Source organism: Capricornis sumatraensis, chromosome 8, assembly GCF_032405125.1.
Source record: "Capricornis sumatraensis isolate serow.1 chromosome 8, serow.2, whole genome shotgun sequence".
Classification (NCBI taxonomy): domain Eukaryota; kingdom Metazoa; phylum Chordata; class Mammalia; order Artiodactyla; family Bovidae; genus Capricornis; species Capricornis sumatraensis.
The window spans coordinates 97549146-97575764 of record NC_091076.1 but is presented as its reverse complement, the minus strand read 5'-3'; the positions used below and the strand labels follow the sequence as shown (position 1 = coordinate 97575764).

Below are 26619 nucleotides of genomic sequence, written 5' to 3'. Positions count from 1 at the left end.
AAGGCAGGCAGTGGAGTGGAAAAGCTTTATAGGTGGATGAAAGGACAGGCTTCAGGTATGCTGATTGGAGGCACTTGGCACAGAGATGCTGAAGGTGGGTTAACTAGAAGTGGGCATCTTATATGACAGGTTCAGTTCAGTTCAGTCGCTCAGTCGTGTCCGACTCTTTGCGACCCCATGAATCGCAGCATGCCAGGCCTCCCTGTCCATCACCATCTCCTGGAGTTCACTAAGACTCACGTCCATCGAGTCAGTGATGCCATCCAGCCATCTCATCCTTGGTCGTCCCCTGCTCCTCCTGCCCCCAATCCCTCCCAGCATCAAAGTCTTTTCCAATGAGTCAACTCTTCGCATGAGGTGGTCAAGGTAATGGAGTTTCAGCTTTAGCATCATTCCTTCCAAAGAAATCCCAGGGCTTATCTCCTTCAGAATGGACTGGTTGGATCTCCTTGCAGTCCAAGGGACTCTCAAGAGTCTTCTCCAACACCACAGTTCAAAAGCAGCAACTCTTCAGCGCTCAGCCTTCTTCACAGTCCAACTCTCACATCCATACATCCATACATGACCACTGGAAAAACCATAGCCTTGACTAGACAGACCTTAGTCGGCAAAGTAATGTCTCTGCTTTTGAATATACTATCTAGGTTGGTCATAACTTTTCTTCCAAGGAGTAAGTGTCTTTTAATTTCATGGCTGCAGTCACCATCTGCAGTGATTTTGGAGCCCAAAAAAATAAAGTCTGACACTGTTTCCATGGTTTCCCCATCTATTTCCCATGAAGTGATGGGACCGGATGCCATGATCTTCGTTTTCTGAATGTTGAGCTTTGAGGTAACTTTTTCACTCTCCTCTTTCACTTTCATCAAGAGGCTTTTTAGCTCCTCTTCACTTTCTGCAGGTTAAGTATGCATATTTAGCTTTCTCTCATTAGTCTTAAGTTGGAAGCGAGGGCAAATACTAGGGAAACTGTCAGTTAATAATCCAGTCCTGGTGATTTAGTTACAGTTGTTACTGTTGTAGTTCCAGGGGTTACTGTTGGCTTCTTGGACTGGTTGTTTGAGATAGTAATCTTACTTCCTACAAGTCTGACTTGTAGGTATAGGCTGTGTTCCTAGGCTATTTGCTGAAAGTTGGGGAATTCTATTTTTATAGACGGTCTGGTCATTTGTATATATACCCAGTTTCTCAAAGGACAGTGTTAAGTTTACTCATGTATTTATTTTCTTTTTCCTGACCTCTGAGGATAAATGGGTTCACCGGCCAATGCAGGAGACAAGGGTTTGGTTCCTGGTGGGGAAGATCCCCTCGAGTAGGAAATGACAGCCTGCTCCAGTATTCTTGCCTGAAAACTCCCATGGACAGAGGAGCCTGGTGGGCTACAGACCACGGAGCTGCAGAGTTGGACATGCCTGAGCAACTGAGTGCAAACACACGTGTCATGCTTGGCCAGCAGGATTTCCTGAAATTCTCATTCTTTGCTTTACACTAACTGATTATGTTCTCAAATTACATTTATTACAGTTCACTTATAGCTGATTGATCTCAGTTGGCTGCCATGGCTGAATTCTGATCCAGTGAAGCTTTATGCCCCTTCCCTTATGCTAGTCACACTGGCAGGTAGTCTTCCTTCCATAGGAGGAGAAAGTTTATGAATTTAAAACAAATAGGATACTATATATTAAAAAAAAAAACAAAACACTGAAAGAAATACCACTCCCCCTTTCTCAACATCATAGTGAAATTATGTTATAAGAACAGATAAGAAATCATGGTTCTGGTTTTTCAAGCATACAAAGCCCTCTGCAGTAAATTAGAAAGAGAAATGACATTTTTTAAAAAGAATATTTGAAAATATCACTATCTTAGTTGGGTATTTATTTATATATTTTAAATAAGGCAGAAACCTCTTCTTCAGCCCAATGGTACTGCCTCTGCTGTCTCTCTTTCCTATTTTTTTTTCTTCCTTTCTTTTTGGGCTGTGCCACTTGGCTGATCAGATCTTAGTTCCTCGACCAGGGACTGAACTCAGGCTCTCAGTAGAAAAGGCGCAAGAGTCCTAACCACTGCAACGCCAGGGGATTCCCAGAAAAGACACATTCTTAAGAAAAGAGAAAACTATGTAATTTACAAATATTTATAGCATACTAAATTCTTTCATTTTGCCTTCCTCTGACTTTTTAGGTTCATTTTGTTCATTCAATACACACTGAATGAACATCTACTATGTATCAGTCAGTCACTACACTAATGCACTGTGGACACAGTGGTAAGCATAAAGGAGAAAATGCATAAATTGTCCAGATGAGTATTTTTGATCATTTTAGTGTTCTTTTTTTTTCTTGTTTGGAAATTTGAGAAGAAACGACTTAGGAAAATTGTTACTCAAAAACTTTCATTAGAAAAATGCTGTGGTGCAGATGAATGGGTAAGAAAGCTGTGGTACATATACACAATGGAGTATTACTCAGCCATTAAAAAGAATACATTTGAATCAGTTCTAATGAGGTGGATGAAACTGGAGCCGATTATACAGAATGAAGTAAGCCAGAAAGAAAAACATCAATACAATATACTAACACATATATACGGAATTTAGAAAGATGGTAACGATAACCCTATATGTGAGACAGCAAAAGAGACACAGATGTACAGAACAGACTTTTGGACTCTGTGGGAGAGGGTGGGATGATTTGGGAGAATGGTATTGAAACATGTATAATATCATGTAAGAAATGAATCGCGAGTCTAGGTTCAATGCAGGATACAGGATGCTTGGGGCTGGTGCACTGGGATGACCCAGAGAGATGGTATGGGGAGGGAGGTGGGAGCGGGGTTCAGGATTGGGAACTCATGTACACCCGTGGCGGATTCATGTTGATGTATGGCAAAACCAATACAGTACCGTAAAGTAAAATAAAGTAAAAAAATAATAATAATAAAATAAAAAAAGAAAGAAAAATGCTGTGGTGATTCACTTATAGCTTAATTCTTTCTCCTCTCTTAGCACAAAGCATATCATCCTGGGTCATTATAAAAAATGTTACTTGGTTAGGGAACAGATAAGGCATTTGCTATAATAGAGAATTCATCATGTAGAATAAATTTTAACTAAGAAAATAAACATTATTTCTCTGGTAAGGTACCAGAAAATAGCATCCATATTTTATGTCCTTGACTATAACTGAAGTTTTACTTGTATACAAATGAGTTCTATCCAGAGCTCTTTCATTTTTTTAAGACTTAGAAAAATTATTTATACAAAATAAATAATATCTTTGCATTTTAAGAGTAGCCTTCTGTTCTACAGTACCAAAGATGACTTATGTGGATTAATAGAAGACTGAGTCTTTGATATATGCACTAGGCATTTTATGGTAGATACAAAAAATGTATTACACAGCTTTTGATACTCAATGTTTTAATGAAACAGTAACCATCAGGTAAGACCCTTCCTTTTAAAATTGGTTTGCAACAGAGCCAAGAAATAGGAGCCAGACTGTAGGAAACTTGGGTTTCATGATCCTCTTCAAACATTAAAAGAAACTTTCCAATCTTTTGCTAGATGACTCCTATCCCCTATTTAATTTTTTTTCTGGCAGCAATATAAACAGCTTAATCCACTCAGAATGATAATTTAACTATTATGGCTATTGTAGAGAGTAAGATAAAAGCTGAAAACAATAATGTTGAACTTAACTCGATGATCTATGAATTGCACTTAGGATGAAGCAGACATTTTCCTCCCCAATTTAATGGCGAGGTGAGGTGAAGTAGCTCAGTCGTGTCCGACTCTTTGCGACCCTGTGGACTGTAACCTACTAGGCTTCTCTGTCCATGGGATTCTCCAGGCAAGAATACTGGAATGGATTGCCATTTCCTTCTCAGGGGATCTTCCTGACCCAGGGATCGAACCCGGATCTCCCGCATTGGAGGCAGACGCTTTAACCTCTGAGCCACCAGGGAAGCCCACCAATTTAATGGTAGCAGGTCAAATAACAGCAGATTGAGATCGGGGCAGAAAGGCAAGTTTTTTAACAATTCAGTATCATGGGTAATATCATAACCACTGTATGCAAAACTTGTTGAAATTTTGCTGTAAAGTACTAATTTCCAAGTCCAAATAAGAAACAACTTGCTCAAAGAGATGGTCCATGAACCAATTCTAAAAGTTCGTTTGAATGAGAATTTCTTTGTATTTAATCAACTGGCTAATAATATCATTTCAATTTCTTAATAAGACAGCTCCCAGAATTTATGGAGACTGGTTTGTCCAAAGAGGTAGTGTTCTAAGACTGTTTTATTAGTGTACAGTCTGTTCCCATGTAGCTTCATGGGGAGCACAGAACAGAAAAATAAAACGCTTCTTTCACATACTTTTAGATGTATGTACAATCTAAAAATATAAATGCTAGAATTTCTTTCTCCAAAGGAAATAATGGTGGGAGACACTTTTCAGTAATTGGAGACCTTCCAGCTGATAACAATTAATAAAAACTGGGTAAAATATATTTTAAAAATATTTTAAAAACATTAAAGACCCAACAAGGAGGTGATGAGTATCATTATAACAACAGGGAGAAGATGGAAATCCGAAATGGAGATCTTGCCCAGCACAGAGGGCCACTTTAGCAAGGTGGCATTTGTTAACAGGTAAGAAATAACTGAGCAGCTGAACTGTGCATTTAGCTGTCTCACAAGGTCAAGGGAACAAAACTGGAGCCGAGGATCTGCCAGGAATGGGAACTCTAGTAAAACACCCCATACCTGAGACCCTTAGGAGCTACATGCTAGGGGTAAAGATGAACCAGAAGTAAAACAGTTTCTGTAGTCCTGATTTGTGTCATTTAACTGGCCTAGAAAACTTTCAACCCGGAACTTGGATTGAACTGCTCACAAGTGGCAGAAGAAATGAAAACCCTCTCTGGGAAAAAAAAAAAAAAGATCATTTCTATACATATGTTCAAACATTAAATTAAATCCAGCACCCAAAAATAATTAGGTGTATGAAAAGGGAAGAGAATTAGCAGAATAATATGCAAAAGAAATCATGGTAAAGGTCATAGGATTAGAGTAGGGTAGGCAATCTTTTCAGGTTATTCTTAATATAATACTGCAAAAACATAGCAGAAAAGAGCTAGAGTCTGTGAGTTGAGTGGTGGAGATGGAGGAAGGTGAGCACACAGGAAGAGTTACAAAATTAAGAGTCACTTTTGATGATCACTGTGTTGGAGAAGGTGACTATTTCCCTAACACCACTAGAGGTTATCGGTTGAGGAAATTCTCCTTTAGTTTTTTTCTTTTTAAAGTAACGTGAGATTTCAATTGTTCAATCATGCATAATACTTTCTTCTGGTAGAGCTACACCATAGTAGCTAATTACAAACCATACGCTAAATGGTAGCATATGTAAGCTACTGAAGGATCTAAATCAAGAACTCTGATGTGAGATCCTCTGATACACACTCTCCTGGAAGTCTATGAATCTCCTGAAATTGCATGTTTTAATAGGGAGGGAGTAAGGGAAATTTGCATTCTTTCATCATCCATTTCTGTGTGTGTGTGTTGTGCTCAGCTGTGTCTGACTCTTTGCGACCCCATGGACTGCAGTCCATCAGGCTCCTCTGTCCATGGAATTATCCAGACAAGAATACTGGAGTGGACTGCCATTTCCAGGGGACCTTCCCAACCCAGGGATCGAACCCGAGTCTCCTGCTTGGCAGGCAGATTCTTTACCACTGAGCCACCTGGTTTGCCACCTCCTAGAAAATGTGACCACTCCCTGTAACCCAAAGCAGAGGTTGCAAATTCAAATGCCTTCAGGATATAAGCAATTTTAATACATCTGGTATGGCTAGCAGTAATGGCAGTAGGAATGATAAAGAGCATGATGAGTTGTAGAATATACAGCCAGCCTGAAAGCACTCTATTTCTTTTCAATGTGATTGCTAAACAGTTTCTGAATACCTTCTCTAGAAAAATTTGTCTGTTTTAATGACCAACCTCTCAGAATACTGGAAATAAAAGCAAAAGTAAACAAATGGGATCTAATAAAATTAAAAGCTTCTGCACAACAAAGGAAACCATAAGCAAGGTGAAAAGACAGCCTTTGGAATGGGAGAAAATAACTGCAAATGAAGCAAATGACAAACAACTAATCTCAAAAATATACAAGCAACTCCTGCAGCTCAATTCCAGAAAAATAAACGACCCAATCAAAAAACGGGCCAAAGAACTAAATAGACACTTCTCCAAAGAAGACATACAGATGACTAACAAACACATGAAAAGATGCTCAACATCACTCATTATCAGAGAAATGCAAATCAAAACCACAATGAGGTGCCATTTCACGCCAGTCAGGATGGCTGCGATCCAAAAGTCTATAAGCAATAAATGCTGGAGAGGGTGTGGAGAAAAGGGAACCCTCTTACACTGTTGGTGGAAATGCAAACTAGTACAGCCACTATGGAGAATGGTGTGGAGATTCCTTAAAAAACTGGAAATAGAACTGCCATATGACCCAGCAATCCTGCTGCTGGGCATACACACCAAGGAAACCAGAATTGAAAGAGACACGTGTACCCCAATGTTCATCACAGCACTGTTTATAATAGCCAGGACACGGAAGCAACCTAGATGTCCATCAGCAGATGAATGGACAAGAAAGCTGTGGTACATATACACAATGAAGTATTACTCAGCCATTAGAAACAATACATTTGAATCAGTTCTAATGAGGTGGATGAAACTGGAGCCGATTATACAGAGTGAAGTAAGCCAGAAAGAAAAACACCAATATAGCATACTAACACATATATATGGAATTTACAAAGATGGTAACGATAACCCTGTATGCGAGACAGCAAAAGAGACACAGATATATAGAACAGTCTTTTGGACTCTGTGGGAGAGGGAAAGGGCGGGATGATTTCGGAGAATGGCATTGAAACATGTACAATATCATATAAGGAATGAAATCGCCAGCCTAGGTTCGACGCAGGATACAGGACGCTTGGAGCTGGTGCACTGGGATGACCTAGAGGGGTGGTATGGGGAGGGAGGTGGGAGAGGAGTTCAGGATTGGGAACACGTGTACACCCGTGGCAGATTCACGTTGATGTATGGCAAAACCAATACAGTATTGCAAAGTAAAATTTTTAAAAAAAAGGAAAAAAATAAAATTAAATGTAAGTCAGAGGCTAAGATAGTGGTCTGATATGTTTTCCATAGTTCTGGGCGAGACTCACCTCTCAATACGGAGGGTCTAGAGGGCAGAAAGGTGGGGAAGAAAGGTCCCTGGAGGTGGATGAGAAAACGAGATCCACTTCAGGCTACCAATGACACAGGTTACTGTTAATCCTCAACTGAGGGGAAAAAAGTGCCTTAGCTGGGACAGATGCAGAGAAATCTAAGGAGCTTATAATCACAGGACTCCATGTCTTAGAAGCAGAAGTGTTTGAATTTCTACTTACCCTTCCTTTCACCTACTTCCTTCCTAATGACTGCCTTCTTTAAATTAACTCACCTAGAACCTAAGTTAAAGAATCAGCTTTTAGGGCATCTCTCCAGTTGCAGTATTTAGATACCTAGCTTTAGGGTACAGAATAGGAGTTAGCAGTAATGTAGCTTCCTTGGAAAATTCTACTCACGGATTCTTATTCATTTCGGTTTGCTTAGATTGGCTTTCAGAAAATACTGTTAACAGATGGCAAACAGATCAAAAGTTTAATTTTTTCAAAACTCAGACAATATGTAAAATTTTGTATGGGGGTACAATTTTCTGGAGATATTCCATAAATTTCCTCAATAATCCATATATATAAAAATCATGTTATACACAATGAACTTATACAATATTATATGTAAATTATATCTCAATAAAGCTGGATAAGGAAAAAAATGCTGCCTAAAAAGTAAATTTATCTACTAATAATCCTATACTCTTTTTACTAATAACTTACAGACATACAGAAACAAATGGGGGGAAAAATCATCTGAACACACACACACACACACACACACACGGTGGTTCTCCCTTGCGCTATTTGGGGATAAATTTTTATAAGATTAGGGACTTTTCTGCATCTTAAAAAATTCATTAGTTTGGCACTTAGCTTAGAGAAGAGGCTTTTAAATACTAATCATCTTCCATTACAACATCCCACTATTCTGATTCTCTCCCACTGGAAGCGAGAATCACTGTAGAGATAGGACACATAGAGGCAGAAAGCACTTACTGCTTGGCAACTCTTACCCTAGAGTTTCCTTGCCTACATAATTGCCTCCAATGCACAAGAAATACTATGTGCACATCTATGTATGATGATGACTATTTGGCTGAAATGAAAAGCAGTATTAAAAGAACCTTAAATGTTTCATAAAAATCTATAAGACCGTTCATCACTGAATGCTCCTTTGGGTTTTAAACTGAGGTTTCCAATGACTGTTTTGAATAGACATGTGTGAGATACAAAATATGGCAAAAATGCGTTACTTGTGTAATACAAATATTTCCATATTATTCCCCTATTGACCTGGATTTCCTTACCCATCATACAATTTATTTTAATGTGGAAAGTAAAGCAACTGTATACTCATTACAGTAGGAAAATTATTATCTTCAAAAGTCACCTTTGTCTACATGGCAAATGTATTCTTTGTTGGCTTCCCAATCTGAAATTTATTCTAGAACCTGCACATTAAAATAATGTGATGTAGTTACTCAGACTTAAAGAGAAAAACACCATTTTAGGAAGAAGTACTTCACTGAACCGTAACAGTAGAGATTAGGCAAGAGGAAAGACCTACAGACAGTTACTAGAAGAACAGCAAGGGAAATCTGAATATAAAAGGGAGGGATACTAGGAATACTATGGAGACAAGGATGAGGATTTGTGCTTCCAGAATACAGAATGAAGTGGAGTGAAAGTTGCTCAGTTGTGTCCTATTCTCTGTGACCCCATGGACTGTACCCTGCCAGGCTCCTCTGTCCATGGAATTCTCCAGGCCAGAATACTGGAGTGGGTAGTTGTTCCCTTCTCCAGGGGATCTTCCCAACCCAAGGATCGAAGCCAGGTCTTCTGCATTGTAGGCAGATTCTTTACCATCTGAGCCACCAGGGAAACAGAATACAGAATAGCATGTATCAATATACAGAAAAAACCAGGAGAATTCATTGCTTCATTTAAACAACTTTCTTTAAAATTTCAATTGACTCCCATGAGTGTGAGATGGACATGGTGACTTGCATCTAATGAAGAGAATATAACAAAAAGTGATACGATGCCACTTTTGAGACTAAGTTATAAAAAACTGTCTCTCTCATCTCGCTCGTTCTCAGGAAGCAAGCTGCCATGGGTGAGGTCACCTGTGGATAAGCACCCATGGCAAGGAACTGAGGGCGGCCTCTGGTAAAAGCCGCTAAGAACTGAGGCCCTCTGTTCCAACAGCCCAGAGGAACTGAATCCTTCAACAAACATAAGCATCATAAACTTGAAAGAGGAGCCTTCTCCAGTTGAACCATGAGATAACTACAGCCTAGGCTATTTTTTTTTAACTACTTTTTTTTTTTTTTGGATGATCCTGGCAGCTTGTGGGATCTTAGTTCCCCAACTGGGGATTGAAGCTGGACCCTTGGCAGTGAAAGCATGAAATCCTAACCACTGGACTGCCAGGGAATTCCCTAAATTTAAATGTTATAACAAACAACTTCTAAACAAGGAAAAACAGAGAAACAAAGAGGATTTCAAGTGATTTAGGGACAAAGGATGGCAGTGGTGACATCAAATACAGAATTCCTAAAATCTCTAGTTTCTTGAGTATCAAAAGACAAGTCAAGAATATCTTTCTGTCTCTTCTTGGTTCCCACTGAATTTTTCATGAATACTCGGCTGCAGGAACATATATATATTGCGTAGGGGAAGAAGAACATAAAACTGCATTTTTTTCAGAAATAAATTTAGAAAAACATATATATGTGAGAGATGTTATTCATCATAATAACTGATGCTCCAGACATTGTGCTAATAAGTACCTTCTATCTTAATCAATCATCACAAACACCCTATGGAGTACATATTACTCTCTGTCCTTTACAGATGAAGAACCAGAAAATTAGGAAGACTAAATAATAAAAGTTATACAACTAGTAAGTGGCATGATTAGACTTAGCTGAGTTTATATGATCCCAGGGCTACTTATCACTATGAAAAGCTGCCTTCATTAAAAAAAAAAAAAAAAAACCCACAAAGCTTAGAATCTATACATAGACTGCTTATGAAAACAGGCCAGTGACAGCAGGCTGTAGGTGCAACTTTATCCTCTTTGTGAAGTGCTCTCATAAAAAGGATAATGATAATCGTACCCACAGCACTTTTTTCAGTATTTATTTATTTATTTGGCTGCACTGGATCTTAGTTGTGACATACAGGCCTCTCTCTAGTTGTGCACATGCTTAATTGCCTCACAGCCTGTGGAATCTTAATTCCCCAACCAGGAACTGAACCCACGTTCCCTGTATTGGGAGGCAGATTCTTAACCACTGGACCATCAGGAAAGTTCCACACATAAAATTCTTAGAGGAAAAGCAGTAAAGGCTGTGGAACACTTTACCTGTAGCTAAGATTTATTGAAACTAACTCCGGACCACATAATTGTCATTATTTTATATATTTTAATTATTACATCTTCACAGCATTCCTACGATACAGGTAATATTATAATCCCCATTTTACAGATAAGGAAATTAATCATTGTAAGTAATATGCCCAAAGTCATACAAGCACAAAGTGGTAGACTCAGTATTTGAACACAGGCAGCCTGGCTCTCAGGTCTGCAGTCTAAACTAGTGCATTTCACTGCCTCAAAAAACCCAAAGATAGACAGGTTTTAGGGTTAATAAAAAAACTTCCATTTGGATATCTAGCTAAATTACAGATCTAAGCACCGTACTTACAGGCCAAGTCTTTATAATTTGTGATGCAAAACACCTTGAGAAGAGTTAATCTAAAGCTCAGTTAAAAGACAGTTAATGGGGGAGGAAGGACTGGGAGCTAGGGGTTAGCAGATGTAAACTAGTATACAGAGGGTGGATAAACAACGAGGTGCTACTATAGCACAGGGAACTCCATATTCAACAGCCTGTGAAAAGCCATAATGGACAAGAATATTAAAACAAGAAGGTCTATATGTGTACAGCTGAGTCACTGTGCTGTACAGCAGAGATTAGCACACATTGTAAGTTCACTATATTTTGATTTAAAAAGATGGTTAATGCCTTAAATAATGATAAAATGTAAACCATGAAAACAACTAAAAATGTTCAAAGTGAAAAGTTCTATTCAATAAAGCACCTGTCCACTGAAGGAACTTTCTAACATGTTAAGAACTTATTAGTTGATAAAGGAGTATGTGGATGAAAAGCTATCCATTCTCTTATTCTAGCTCTTTGGTGTACTTATGCTCATAATCAGTTTTCAGGCAGTATCTCTCATGCTTGAAATATACTGAAGTCATTCCTGTTTCTCTCTCTGCTTCCTCTCTCTAGTTGTTATATGGACGTTCACATCCTGGTTAGGGCAGCACTGCAGTGCATTTCTACCTTCATCTGATTTATAAGTTTGTCCACTACCCAACATTTAGGTGGGGTTTTTGTTGTTGTTGTTCTAACAGTTGTACTATTAACAACCTTCATTTCATTTCAACATTTATAACAGCATTTCTTTTCTCCTTCTTTTTTGGGGTGGGTAAGTGGGGAAAGACGTGTTACAGATCGCTCTGAGAAGCTGTTATATTAACAGAAAGAAGTACATATGTGCATGTAGAACAGTGTTTGTATATAATTTTAAGGGGTTTAGAAACCCTTCACCCCAAAACTCACCAGTTTAACTCTGGTTAAAAATCTTGCAGTATACCTGTGTTTTTGACACAGTAGACATAAGAAATACAAATTCAAGATAATAGAAGCTGTGAATTACAAGAAAAAGGCTCCTGGTACCCATAAACCAATCAAAAACCAGACAGAGGGTTTCTCTAAAGTATAAAATTCACAGCAAAGTAAAGAAGAATGGCAAACCATTTGGAATAAAGGTAACATCTGATAATGTTTTCAGGAAAAAAAAAAACAAACAACAGAAGATGAGAAAACAGATCATCTTTTTCTTCTAAGTGGAATGACCATGACTACACAGGAGTTGGGAAAAGAAGAATCAAGGAACTACTCACTTTATGTGAAATATTTCATCATGTACAGTGGTTTGCACTTGTGCTATAGAACACACAATGCTGTTAAGAAATCCAAATGAAAGGTCTTTTATGAATGAAACTATAGAAATATGAATATGCACCTTCAAGTAAGAAAGTATCATAAAACTCTCTTCCATTCTTGAGTTTCAAATACATCCTAATTTTGTTGTCACCTTAAATAACATTGTCCTTTGAAGGACAGTGCCATTTTTAAAGAGATTCAAAAGGATCTATTACAAAAAGATTAATCTCAAATTCTTCTGAAAGTATCTGCTGTGGATAAAAGCCTGTCTATTTTCAGAACTCTGGTCTGGACTTTGGCTCTTAACCTTGCACATGTATCAAAAGTCCTATAAAACTGTCAACTTGGCCTGGCATCTGTATCAAGGTTCATTCCTACACCTGAAATTATGTGTTGTTAAAATGTGCAACACAAAAAGCTTGAAAAAACTAAGAAGGAATGTTGCTATCCTTTAGTAGCATCTGATTACTGAAAAATCTCAATACAAATTCCCTGCAGAAATTTTAGAAAAGTGTAATGATGATGATGATGAAAACAGGAAGGGTAATACATTTCTTATTTATTTCACCTCAGCTGAGCATTTGTCCTATACATTATTTTACTTAATCTTAACAACTCTATAAGATTTATTGTTAAAAAAAAGAGCTGTTTTTAATCACAATCCTACAAGGAATTTATGGCTATGAATGTTACATGTAGTCACACAGCTAGTAGGTGACAGAGTCAGGAATTAAATGTAGAGTTAATTTCAGAACCCGAGCTCTCTGAAACTAACACATACTGCCCAATAAAGAAAAGAAAAATCACCTGTAATCCCACCAGCCAGCTACAACCACTGCTAACATAAGATAATGTTCTTATCTCACGAATGCTACTCTCTCCTCTGACAACAAACAGAATTCCAATTCTCTCCCTCTTTAGGCAACCAAGGTTAGTTTGGTGTATTCTTCTGGATATTTCCCCCTTTGAATGTGTATTCATGTATCTATGCAAATATATATTTAATCTGTTAAATTATCAAGTAACATCATGTTATACGTAATGTTACTGTGATAGGAAACTGCAGCAGGAAGAAATTACACAACATGTTTAAGATCACAAAACTGCTAAGGGGAAGACTGTAATTGAAACATAGGCAGACACATTCTAACTAAAAATTACCCTAAACCTTTACATCTTGTATTTCCTGTTTAAAAACACTTTAAGATCTTGTGTTATACACTCAGGATCATCACTATAATAATAACAAAATTAGCTAACATTTATAAGCATTTACTATAAAACAAGCATTCTGCTAAGTGCTCTGTATTTATTAATCTGATTTAAGATTACCATTTCCATTTTTACAGATGAGGAAACTGAAGCTGAGACAAGTTAAGTGACTTGCCTAAAATCACACAGCTAATAACCAGTGCTGTAGGCAGAAAAGTCAGAGGGTAGGACGAGTGTGTTCTCTTATTTAGGCAATTGTTTCACTGAAATCACTGATATCAGTTGGTTACCGTAAAAGGAGAATAAAGCCTTGTCTCATACTTAAAAACTGAATTTTCTACTTTTTAATTTAAGGGTCAAGCAAGGGATGCTTATAGAATTTTACACAGTAATAGAGTTAGGGGCACTGTATTTCTGGACTACACTGTGTCCACTTAAAGAGTTCAACAATAAATCCTGCTTATACCCTCACACAAATCACTTAAATTCTCTAGGTCCTAATTTCCTCACTGTAAGACGATTATCAAATACAATTCGTTTGATCTCCCCGACTCGGGAAGTTCAGTTATGTAACATCATCGATCATCTCTATGGTTTCAGTTGCAGAACCAAAACATACTGTTTACTCATACTGTTCCGCACATTTTCTGCATACAACAAATCTGATTTGAGGGACAGTAAAACAAGTATTCTAGAATCTAATGCTATATAGACTGAATCCCTCAGTTTATTAGACAGATAATCGGGATCAATACCTATACCCCATTGTAGCTTTCCCCAGTCCCTGTAGACCAAACATCAACAACTTGCTCTGATTTGATCCACAATTTCCTTTTCCTTGCAGGACAACACTGAAAACTAGTTATAGGTACACAGATACCATGGACCAAAAGACAAACCAAGGAAAATAGATGTCCATTTCTCAGAAATAAAAGCTTTCTTCTTCCCACCTAAAATACAGACACCAAAATGTTGAGGTCTGGATAATGAAACAACGTCACCAATTACTCCTCAGAAGTCAACAGCAGAATGAGTCTGATGGGTTGCAGCCTGCAGCCACCCTGTAACCCAGCTGGTTCTCATAGTATGGCACCTCATCCAGCAGCTTCAGCAGTAGCTGAGAGTTTGTTAGAGAAGCAAATTCTCAACCTACCCAGGCTTATTGATTCCGAAATTCTGGGGCTGGGTCCCACAATCTGCCTTTGAAGAAATCCTCCAGGCGATTCTTGCTGCTGTGGTTGTTTAGTCTCTAAGTCATGTCAGACTCTTTGCAACCCCGTGGACTGTGGCCCACCAGACTCCTCTGTCCATAAGATTTTCCAGGCAAGAATACTGGAGTGGGTTGCCATTTCCTCCTCCGGGGGATCTTCCCAACCCAGGGTCTGAACCTGTACCTCCTGCATTGGCAGGTGGATTCTTTACCACTGAGCCACCAGAGAAGCATGCTAAAATGTGAGAACCAGGGCTCATTTAACCTTTAGCTGATGCTTGTTGCCTCTGTGACATATACTCTTTCTCCAAATTTGCATGTGATAATAAATAAAGCAGGAAGATATCAGATCGCTAGTTTTAACTGCATTATTATGTATGAGTATATCATAAAATATTAATATGATCATTATTCTGCTAGTATATCCTATGTAAGAGAAATTCAGAAAGAATGGATTATTTGTTTGCTTTATGAATATACTAAATTTACTTGTTTATTGTTAATTTTTGGTAGTATGTAGAAGATTACAGCTTCAACCCTCAGGTCACTAATCTTATCTCCGCAGAAACTTATTTTCCCAGAATTTATTATAAAAGAACAAATCACTAAGACGTTTCTATGCCTTAAATCTGCTTCAGATAAGAAAAGGAGACTGCAGAGCATGGCAATTAACATTTTGGCAATGTGTTTTAGTTTCTTCCTGGTTTTCTGAAAATGTTAATTGGTTCGATTCCAATTCAGTGAAGATTCATGTTTGTGGAAAATATACATAAGTAATAACATGGACAAGATTTTTCACAGTGATTCAGCACTGGCATTCTAAATAACAGCAGCTCCCTTGCTTCTTGACAGTAACAATCACTAGATTAGATTAAAGATGTCAGATAGGCAATCAGGAAGTGAAAAATTAGTTCCCCCACACTAAATCTGATTTGCAAATCTGAAAAAGAAAAGATCTCTCTTTTCTTCCAAACTTCTCTTCCAAACCTCAATACAGGAATAGAGAATTAGTGCATTTAATTATTTTACTTTATTATACAAAATCTGCGTGAAGAAATGCAGAGTATAATATTCCAATGTCCAAGAAACGTGACAACACCTCAAAACAGGAATTCTTTTAACAATGTGCTACTGTGTCATTTTAGGACGCTACTTCGTTCCTTTTAGAAACAGAAAAGCTAGTTTCTAATACCTACCTGTGATTGATTTAAAAGTGAAAGTCATTTACAACAGCAGATGAAGACCAAGGTTCTGCAACTTGAAAGCGAAATCCCCAAGGTCTTTCAATATTCAAAGCTGGTTCATAAAATCAAATGTCTCTGATTAGGTTTGCCTCAAGTTTTTTGCCTCCTGTCTTTTTTTTAAAAAAAATACATGTCTTACCTGGCTTCAGAGGTATATTAGCCTGACATTTCAGATTACAGCTACTGATACCTTACCTAGAACTAGAAATCACCTTATTCTGCTAATCTCTAGTATGGTAAATATGTAGTAGTTGTATCCACTGTGGTTTAACATTGATTTTAATGAGCAGGAATAAACAAAAGACCTAAAAACAAGTCTTCTAAAGTTCTTTACTGAAGCTCTGATCTGTATACTCAACTAGAGCTGTGAACATTTCTAACACAGCTCTATAGACTCACTGCAGAGTAAGTGTAAAGGATGTTGCCAAGCAACTCATCTAAGTTTGGAAGAATCTAAGCATTGATAATGAGCCTGTGTCAGCTTGGCTCCCACACAAGAAGGGTTTCAGTGAACTCCCACATGTGCTTACAGGCCATTCATGAGAAGAGGTATTTCTAACAGTGAGTGTCCAGGAGTCCAAATCAGGAAACTGTAACTTTTTTTTCCTAATTCAAGTATAATGTATCCAACATCACAACTATTTTCTATAACTGTTCAGAAAACCAATAGGGATTACGGCAAAAAAAAAAAAAAAAAAAAAAGATCATATGCAAAGGACTAGGGTTGAATCGACATTTTTATTCACACTTGAACGCTGCTGAGTGGACATGGCCAAAGCAAAATTTCTTCAAGTATCTCAGGTCACACAAAGCACCCTGAGGATGCATCTACCGAATTATTTTGATTCTTTTGAAAATTATCCTTGAAGCTGTTTTCAATATCTACACAATTATATCAATAATCAAAAAGGATGTTCAGTAGAAACTGCTCTAATAAGGAAAATACACAGTCAGTTGCACAAGAGAGAACAGCTGTGATTTTATGAATAATATACATGCAAAACGCTGCTCTGCTGGATGGGCCTGATCCAAACCTCCCTCTTTCAAAGCAGATACTTGGCATGCACGCTTACCAGGGCAGTATGCATCCACGTCCAGTTTCTGAGCTGAAGTGAGGGTTGGTGAGCCAAGCTCGGATTCTGGAATTCGTGGGCTCTCAACAAACTTTGCCTTCCTCAGAGGGGCTAAGGACAAAAAAAAAGAGACAGAGAGAGAGGGAGAGGGGAAAAAAGAAAGAGAGGAAAACAGAAAGAAAGGAAGAAAAAGGAAAGAGAAACAGGGAAAGAGAAAGGAAAGAGAAACACAGAGGGGTCATGAGTAAGGGGAACAGCAGGCAACAGATGGAAGCACTTAAATGAACGACACACTCTGTCAGACTCAGATCAGGTTACCCTATTTTTTTTTTTTTTTTGTGCCAGAAAAAAATTAACTGCATTCTTCATAGAGGAGATGGGTCTTGTTAAAAAGTCACTGCAAACTGGAAAAGCTAAAATCTAATCATCAAAACTATGAGTGTAAGTTGTAACTCTCTAATCTATTACCTTTAGCTATTTTCTCTTTCCTTATAAAGCAAAGAGTTTTCTGATTTTGTCTTCCTTTGCTGTTAAATGCAGGTATTAACTGACTAAAGTATCAGACTAACCTTTAAGATTCTGTTTATAATAAACATAACCAAAAGTTTTCTTTATCCAGAAATAACTATCAATACAATACTGGGTTGTGATAACTACCTTAAGTAGGATTAACCTATTTAGCTTAACAAGGAAATCAATTACCTAACTGCTCAGCTATTAGGTAAGAAGTCAAAACTGCTAGTGGACTAAGATATTAACTAGGCCATGAGAGTTTGCAACTGGCTGCTAAAGATAAAGAGATGTGATTTGCTTACAAATATAATTATGAGGTCTATGGAACAGCAATATTCCATGCCATGGAATTCACTCAATCTTATAAGGAATGAATGAATGAAAACAGCATAATTCATGAATTGAAAGTTTTCATATTAAAAGCTAGTGTAAATTTTATTTAATGATTTTTAGGCAAAAATGTTAAGGAATATTACTGATATACATTTAAATAGTTAAATATATTAAAAGTTATAATTATGAAGACTGCTTTGATACTTTTAAACTGAGTTCTATTAAATAAACTGTAATAGGATGAATGTGCTTAGTATAATACTGGTGGCAAAAGTACCAGCCAAATCTGAAATTGATTTGTATGCACTATATACACTGTATCATAACTATAGGTGTTCCAGACATGTGAGTGCTTAAGATCACATTTCTTTTATCAAAAGTTTCGGCATGTTCTTCAAAATCCTCATCCATTACTGATTCACAGGGGGATTCTAAGTTATTCCTAAAAGACCTTGTAAAAAGTAATATAAAACTTTGTCATTACCATGACCAGAATTCTACTTTATTTTCTTTGGAGGTCAAAAATACAAAGTCTTTAAAAAATAGAAAGTATTTTTGATACTCAAAACCTACAGTCAACTAAATCATACTTAAATCTTAGGGTATGTATGTATATTTTAAGTGTATGTTAAAATAAAGTCTACTGTCTCCATGGCAACCAAGACTGAGGGTGCTAACAGAATGGTTCTCTGCCAAAAGCAAGCTTTGGAACAGTAGAATTCTCACCTCTGTTAACTGTAAAATTTGAGCCTATTTTTAAAAAATCACTATCACAAATGAAGATCTCAAGTGACTTATATGCATATCTGCAGGCTACTTTATCTGCAGCCAATATTAGAACCCCTTTCATTGTAATCTCACCAATTCAAAAATAATAAAACATTTATCCAAAATTGCTTTGTATAGGAGAAATTATTTTTTTTACTCTTAACACATCGATTTTATTTTTTACTTTATAATAATAGTTTAATTCTTAAATCTCTTAAGTCCTTTCCTAGAATTTTATTATTTTATCATGGCAGTAGAATAATTCTTTTACCTGCTGAGTTCTGACAAAGACAGCCCTAGTCCCTGCTCAAGGGACTCTATACATCTAAAAATTTTAATAACAATTTTTATAATGAAATTTGGGGCTAGTAGACAGACAGAAATCAGCAACTGAGGGTAGATATGTAAGAAAGAAATTGAAGGATGGCAGGAGAAGTTGAGGGAGGTAGGAAGAATGTTTAAGAATTACGAGATGAAGTCAAGGGGGAAAATCAAGATCCTAGAGATCTGGAAAATTCAATACCATGTAGACTTCTCTATTTTCTTTTCTCAGGGAATTCCAATTGTTACCTTTTTAGTTCACAGTGGACATTTACTTCTGCTTTTCTACCTTCATCTCTGTCATCTATGGGACACTGTACATATCTAATAATGAATTTATGTTATTTTATAAGGTAGATTATAATGTTGCTCTCACTCAAATTATAGAGAACTAGTGTTATCTTAAGTCAAACACACACAGAAGGTACAATCATAAGCATGACAGATTGTCCAAGATGCTTAACACTACTTGGTGGAGAACATAATCGGTCAGCACGAAAGATGGGACAGCAGTTTAGAAGCCTACAATGCTAATACATTCTGCTGTAAAATAAATGGTATATAAGATGAATCAGATGGGTAGAATAACTCTGTGTCAAAGGGTTTACCAAACAGTTTTTTTTAAGTGGTTGAAATAAGATGAGCAGGGGACTCTAATGAAGAAGAAAATGGCATCTTACTCCATTCTTGCCTAGGAAATTCCATGGACAGAGGAGCCTGGCGGGCTATAGTCCACTGAGCTACAAAGGAGTCAGACACAACTTCACAACTAAACAACAACAAAGGGGACTCTAAAACCAAACCAGGTATTTTATTGTGATATAAGAGATAACAGGAAACCACTAATCTGAAATCTGAACCAATACTGGGTATATGATTCCTATGCTGTAAGAAACTTGAGTTTGGGTATAGGGCTGAGTTGAGATGCATACTGTAAGCAGAGGATGCATACTGATTAGAGTATACTGAAGTTGCTCAGTCATGTCAGACTCTCTGTGACCCCATGGACTGTAGCCTGCCAGGCTTCATCCGTGGGATTTTCCAGGCAAGAATACTGGAGTGGGCTGCCATTTCCTTCTCCAGGGGATCTTCACAACCCAGGGATCAAACCCGGGTCTCCCACGTTGCAGGCAAACTCTTTACTGTCTGAGCCACCAGGGAATCCTATTAGAGCATGGGCTTAGTCATTTGAAAGACTGAGGTTATAGCTCTAGCACTTACAGGTAATAAGAAACTGGGCAAGTTAGCCTTACTAAGTCTGGGGCAAAAAGGCTATGATTATAGAAAACAAGGTAAGCACATGGTTTCAAGACAGAGAATGGAGAAGCAGCATACCATGGTATAAGATCTTATTGCAAAACCCAACAGAACTTTTTGGTCAACTCAACAGCATAGTAGGGAAGGACTGGATAACAGAGGAATGAACAATCTGAGCCCTGAAACTAGAAAGCCTAAGTTAGATCCCATCTCTTCCACCTTTTCCTAGCTGTGAGAGCTTTTCTGTGCCTAAGTTTCCTCATCAGTTACTTGGGATTAATAACAGTAGCTACAGCATGGGACAGTTGCAAGGATTACACGAATTAACTCAAATAAAATGGTTAGAAAAGTGCCCAGCACAGTACATCCTTTATAAATGCCAGCTGTTTTCATCATTGTTTCTGCTGCTATCGTCATCATCATCACCATCACAGATGCAGCATGCTTTGGAAAGTCTGAACTGTCTGTGACAGAGGGGTAAAACAAAGACGTCTAAGATGCCATGAGGGAATGATAAGAACAGTGATATTACCAATTAAAATTTTTAAACTGAGAAGGAAATAATGTTGAAGAAAACATGCTCTAATTTAGAAAGTGGTAGAAAACCCAAGTCAAAATGGTCTAAGTTAGACAAAGAGAAGTACATGGGTATAGAAAGTTAAACAGTATGATTTAGACCGCTAGTTCTCAAACTGTGGTGCCGGACCAGCAGTAAAGCATCACTTGGGAATTTGTTAGAAATGCAAATGATCATACCCCATGTCAAACCAGCTGAGGACCAGAAACTTGAGACAGTATAGACTCAGCAATCTGTGCTTAGCAAACCCTCCAAGTGATTCTAAAGCACACTAAACTTTGTGGACACCGGATTAGAGAGAGATATCTATAAATACCTCATGAAAATGGATCACTGAAAGACTTCATCTAACAAAAAAAGTTGAAACAAAATAGAAATCAAGGCCTCGTCTCTGAAAGTATTAACATTTATGGGTAAAAGTTAGGATTTCTTCTCAATCACTCTTTTAGCACTACAACTCTTGTGTTATGGGTTTATTTATTTTTTAAACCAATCCCAAGTTATAAAGTATCCATCATTCAGAGCCTATTTCAAAGAGAGACCAATGTGTCTAAACTCGTTAATTTTTACCAAGATCACTGGGGGTAGAGGACAGGGGATGAAGAGCAATCAGATAGATCATAAAGAAATGTTAATGGTGAAAAAGAAAACCCATCTGGGTAGGTTCCTCTGTAAACTGAGATGCTGTGGATGATGCTGAAGTACACCTTGCTCATGCAACTATACGTGAAATTTGCTCAGTTGTGTCTGACTCTTTGTGGCCCCATGGACTATACAGCCCATGGAATTCTCCAAGCTCGAATACTGGAGTGGATAGCTGTTCCCTTCTCCAGGGGATCCTCCCAACCCAGGGATTAAACCCAGGTCTCCCACGTTGCAGGTGGATTTTTTATCAGCTGAGCCACCAGGGAAGCCCCAAGCAACTATAAAGACATTAAAATATAAATTTTAATAACTACTTAATTATTTGTCTTCATTAAATGTTTCACAGCAAAGGGGAACCTCTATGGAGAAACTAGCATAAGACTCAGATACTCATGGGAGAATGGTATGGAGCCAGATCAAACAAAGCAAGGACCAGGAAAATGAGAACTGAAGGATAAATATAAAGACGAGTGGAACATAAAGTACCAAGAAAGTACTTTCACAAAGTTGGTTCTGAGATTAAATGCATACTTAGTAAGGAGTACGTCAAGGCTGTATATTGTCACCCTGCTTATTTAACTTCTATGCAGAGTACATCATGAGAAACGCTGGGCTGGAAGAAGCACAAGCTGGAATCAAGATTGCCGGGAGAAATATCAGTAACTTCAGATATGCAGATGACACCACCCTTATGGCAGAAAGTGAAGAGGAACTAAAAAGCCTCTTGATGAAAGTGAAAGAGGAGAGTGAAAAAGCTGGCTTAAAGCTCAACATTCAGAAAACAAAGATCATGGCATCTGGTCCCATCACTTCATGGGAAATAGATGGGGAAACAGTGGAAACAGTGTCAGCCTTTATTTTGGGGGGCTCCAAAATCACTGCAGATGGTGACTGCAGCCATGAAATTAAAAGACACTTACTCCTTGGAAGGAAAGTTATGACCAACCTAGATAGGATATTAAAAAGCAAAGACATTACTTTGCCAACAAAGGTCTGTCTAGTCAATGCTATGGTTTTTCCAGTGGTCATGTATGGATGTGAGAGTTGGACTGTGAAGAAGGCTGAGCGCCGAAGAATTGATGCTTTTGAACTGTGGTGTTGGAGAAGACTCTTGAGAGTCCCTTGGACTGCAAGGAGATCCAACCAATCCATTCTGAAGGAGATCAGCCCTGGGATTTCTTTGGAAGCAATGATGCTAAAGCTGAAACTCCAATACTTTGGCCACCTGATGCGAAGAGTTGACTCATTGGAAAAGACTCTGATGCTGGGAGGGATTGGGGGCAGGAAGAGAAGCGGACGACAGAGGATAAGATGGCTAGATGGCATCACCAACTAGATGGACATGAGTCTGAGTAAACTCCGGGAGTTGGTGATGGACAGGGAGGCCTGGCGTGCTGTGATTCATGGGGTCGCAAAGAGTCGGACACGACTGAGCGACTGAACTGAACTGAACTAGTAAAGTTAATCTAAAGACAAATTCACTGTCAAATGTGAAAGGAGGATAAAAAGGTTTTAGTCATAGGCAAGAGAAAGAAGTACAGGCGTCCAAATTAGAAAGAAAGAAGTAAAATTATCTTTGTTCACAGATGACAAAATCGTAAATATAGAAAGTCCTAAAGATTCCACCAATAAATGAACTCAGCAAAGTTGTCCGACACAAAATCAACATACAAAAATTCCCTAACAGTGAACAATCTGGGAAAGAAATTAAGAAAAGAATTCAATTTAAAATAGCAACAAAAAATACCTACAAATAAATTTAATTAAGGAAGCCAAAGCCCTGAAAGTACAAAATGTAGCTGAAAGAAAATAAAGAAGACACAGTTAAATGGAAAGAAAACCGTTGTTCATGAATTGTAAAAGTTAACATTGTTAAAATGGCAATACTACCCAAAGTGATCCATAGAATCAATGCAATCCTTATCAAAATCCCAGAGGTTTTTTTGCATAGATAAAAAAGTCATCCTAAAATTCATATGGATCTCAAGAAACTCTGAATAGCCAAAATAATTTTAAAAAGAACAAAGTTGGAGATATTAAATTTTATGATTTCAAAACTCACTATACAGCTACAGAATTAAAAGTGTGGTATCGGCATAAAGATAGACACATAGACAATGGAACAGAATAGAGATTTCAGAAATAAAACCTACGGTCAAATGATTTGACAAATATATTAAGACCATTTAAAGCGGACAATTTTTTCAATATATGGTGTTGGTAAAACTGGATATGTGTATGCAAAACAATGAAGGTGGAATCTTATACCAAATATAAAAATTAACTCAAAATGGATCAAAGACCTAAATGTAAGTTAAAGTTATATAATTCTTAGAAGAAAACTTGGGAGGAAAGATATGAACAATTTAACTGTTAAGAAAGTAGAGAGAGAGAGTGGAAAATTTATTTGGAAAGAAAAACTGTATTTTTAAAAGTTTTTAATGGAGCTTTCATAGGCACACTCTTATAACATTCATAATATTTTAGTTCCTAATCATTTACTAGAAAAATAAACCTTTGAGTAACAATGGATTTCCTGGAGTGAGGGTGGGAAGCAAGGGTAGAAGGAGAGAGATTGTTTGTGATACTCTTTATTTCCTCCCTCTTAACCCCCCAATCTAATGGTGGTTTAAAACCGGGAAATGGTGAGAATAGTATCTTTCCAATCTATCCAGTATCCTGACCAACCTCTTCTCATAACGGTGCTTCAATGGTGACATAAACCACACCCTGAATAAAGGAAGAATGCCATGGAACTTTTGTTAGTTATGCAACAAAAAACAAATGAATCCCTTAAAACAGAGGGATCAAAAACAAGTTTAAAAAAATTGAGAAAGAAAAACCAATAGAATCTGACAATGTGAAACAGGCTAGATATAAGTGAAAAGCAGATGAAAAGAAAGAACTGTAATTCATATAGTTTCCTGTTTTTTAGCAAGAAGAAAGTATCTATTTATAGAAAAGAAAAAACATATAAAAGAAATGAACACCCTCAGATGCAACCCAGAAAGAGAAAATTAAAATGTGATATGACAGTCTTCATCAAATATCAAATAATGGCTAGTCCACTGTAGAAAGAGCTTCTGGCACATTATAATGAAAAATAAAACTTTACTGTTCCAACCAATTACAAAATTAACATTAAGCTGGCAAAGTACCTTTCTGGTTCTCTTTTCATCTATAAAGTATAAAAAATGAAGTATATGTTTTATACATTTCTCTTTTCCTTGCTTCTTCCCCAAATACCATGTATTACCTTCTTTAGTCTCCCCATTCTCCTGACTCTAAACTACAAACAAAAATGATTGCATGCTGTTTTACACCCATACTATTCTGTGAAGTATCAAATAATCAGAACACATTTATTTAAATCTGAATAAAGATACATTAATATTATTAGAAACACAATATGCATATTTATTTCTGACAACAGACTATTTGAAATCTGATCTCTTTGAAACCTGTATGAATGTAAGTATATGAAATGTGTGCAGTGTCGCAAAGTGAAGTCAACAGTGTTTACCAACACAAATATCAACGTGTGGCCACTAGTTATCCATGATGGACTCTTATACGAACATTCCCTATCTCCACTGATCATAGCGAACAGTTTTAAAAAGAAGAAATTCAGAATTTACTTTATTTGAGGAAAACGAAATATTATGTAGTTTTACAATTTCCAAGACTAACAGCAACTGTATCTACTTTCTAAAAAAATTGAAAGATAGCTGATCAGCATCAACTTACAGCAATATGGTCCCAATGAAAAGGAGGAGCTCACCTGAACATAATACAAAGAATATAGCAGCTATCCAAGTACAGAGAAAATACTCAATCAGTCTGTTGAAAATTTAGGGATTTGAATACCAAAGTAAGTTCTTTTAAAGAAAGTATCTATCACCTAAAGACTTCAATACTAACTTCCTAATAATGAAAACAAAAAACTCTAAACAAGTAAAACCTAAATAACTAAAATGACATTAATAACTTTAAATAAATAAATAATTCAATAAAGTACAGAACAACCATTTACGAACAGTAACACAGCCAACTGCTACAGAGAAGTAACAAAAAATGCAACTTGAGATGGTATATTAGATACTCAGTTCAGTTCAATCGTTCAGTCATGTCCGACTCTTCACAACCCCATGGACCGCAGCACGCCAGCCTTCCCTGCCTATCACCAACTCCTGGAGCTTACTCAAACTCATGTCCATCGAGTCAGTGATACCATCTAACTACCTCATCCTCTGTCGGCCCCTTCTCCTCCCACGTTCACTCTTTCCCAGCATCAGGGTCTTTTCCAATGAGTCAGCTCTTCGTGTCAGGTGGCCAAAGTATTGGAGTTTCAGCTTCGGCATCAGTCCTTCCAATGAATATTCAGGACTGATTTCCTTTAGGATGGACTGGTTGGATCTCCTGGCAGTCCAAGAGACTCTAAAGAGTTTCTTCTCCAATACCACAGTTCAAAAGCATAAATTCTTTGGCACTCAGCTTAAAAACCATAGCTTTGACTAGATGGACCTTTGTTGGCAAAGTAATGTCTCTGCTATTTAATATGCTGTTTGGGTTGGTCATAACTTTTCTTCCAAGGAGCAAGTGTCAATAATCTCAGATATGCAGATGACACCACCCTTATGGCAGAAAGTGAAGAGGAACTAAAAAGCCTCTTGATGAAAGTGAAAGAGGAGAGTGAAAACATTGGCTTAAAACTCAACATTCAGAAAACTAAGATTATGGCATCTGGTCCCATCACTTCATTGCAAATAGATGGGGGAAACAATGGAAACAGTGACAGACTTTATTTTTTTGGTTTCCAAAATCACTGCAGGTGGTGACTGCAGCAACAAAATTAAAGATACGTGCTCCTTGAAAGAAAAGTCATGACCAACCTAGACATTAGATAGTACATTAGTAGTATTTATTTGCAAATAATAACTTTAAAGTCAGAAAATACCATGAATACATTCATAAAGCTGTCTACTGACCAAAATTTAGAGGATGTGATATCAGGGCTCAATTTTTTTCAGAGCAGAAGCATTAAATAGTAAATTAAAAACCTGAGGACAGTAATGAAATAACAATTCTTTGAAAAGATGAACAAAATGAAAAATCTTTAAAAATGGGCAGGAGAACTGAATAGACTTTTTCCAAAGAGGAAATACAAATGGCCAATAGGCCTATAAAAAGATGCTCAACAC

At 37.3% G+C, this 26619-nt stretch overlaps 1 protein-coding gene across 3 annotated transcripts in view; it reads right to left on the bottom strand.

The window, feature by feature from the left end:
• The window catches only part of TANC2 (tetratricopeptide repeat, ankyrin repeat and coiled-coil containing 2), a 325633-nt gene that overhangs the window by 165288 nt on the left and 133726 nt on the right, over positions 1-26619 (bottom strand). Inside the window, exon 4 of one of the 3 annotated variants that reach the window (XM_068977288.1) lies at positions 17005-17115. The exons of the other annotated variants lie outside the window; for them this stretch is intronic. Within the exon in view, the coding sequence (XP_068833389.1) occupies positions 17005-17115 (111 nt within the window). The remainder of the gene's footprint in view (positions 1-17004; positions 17116-26619) is intronic. 3 annotated transcript variants of the gene reach the window in all.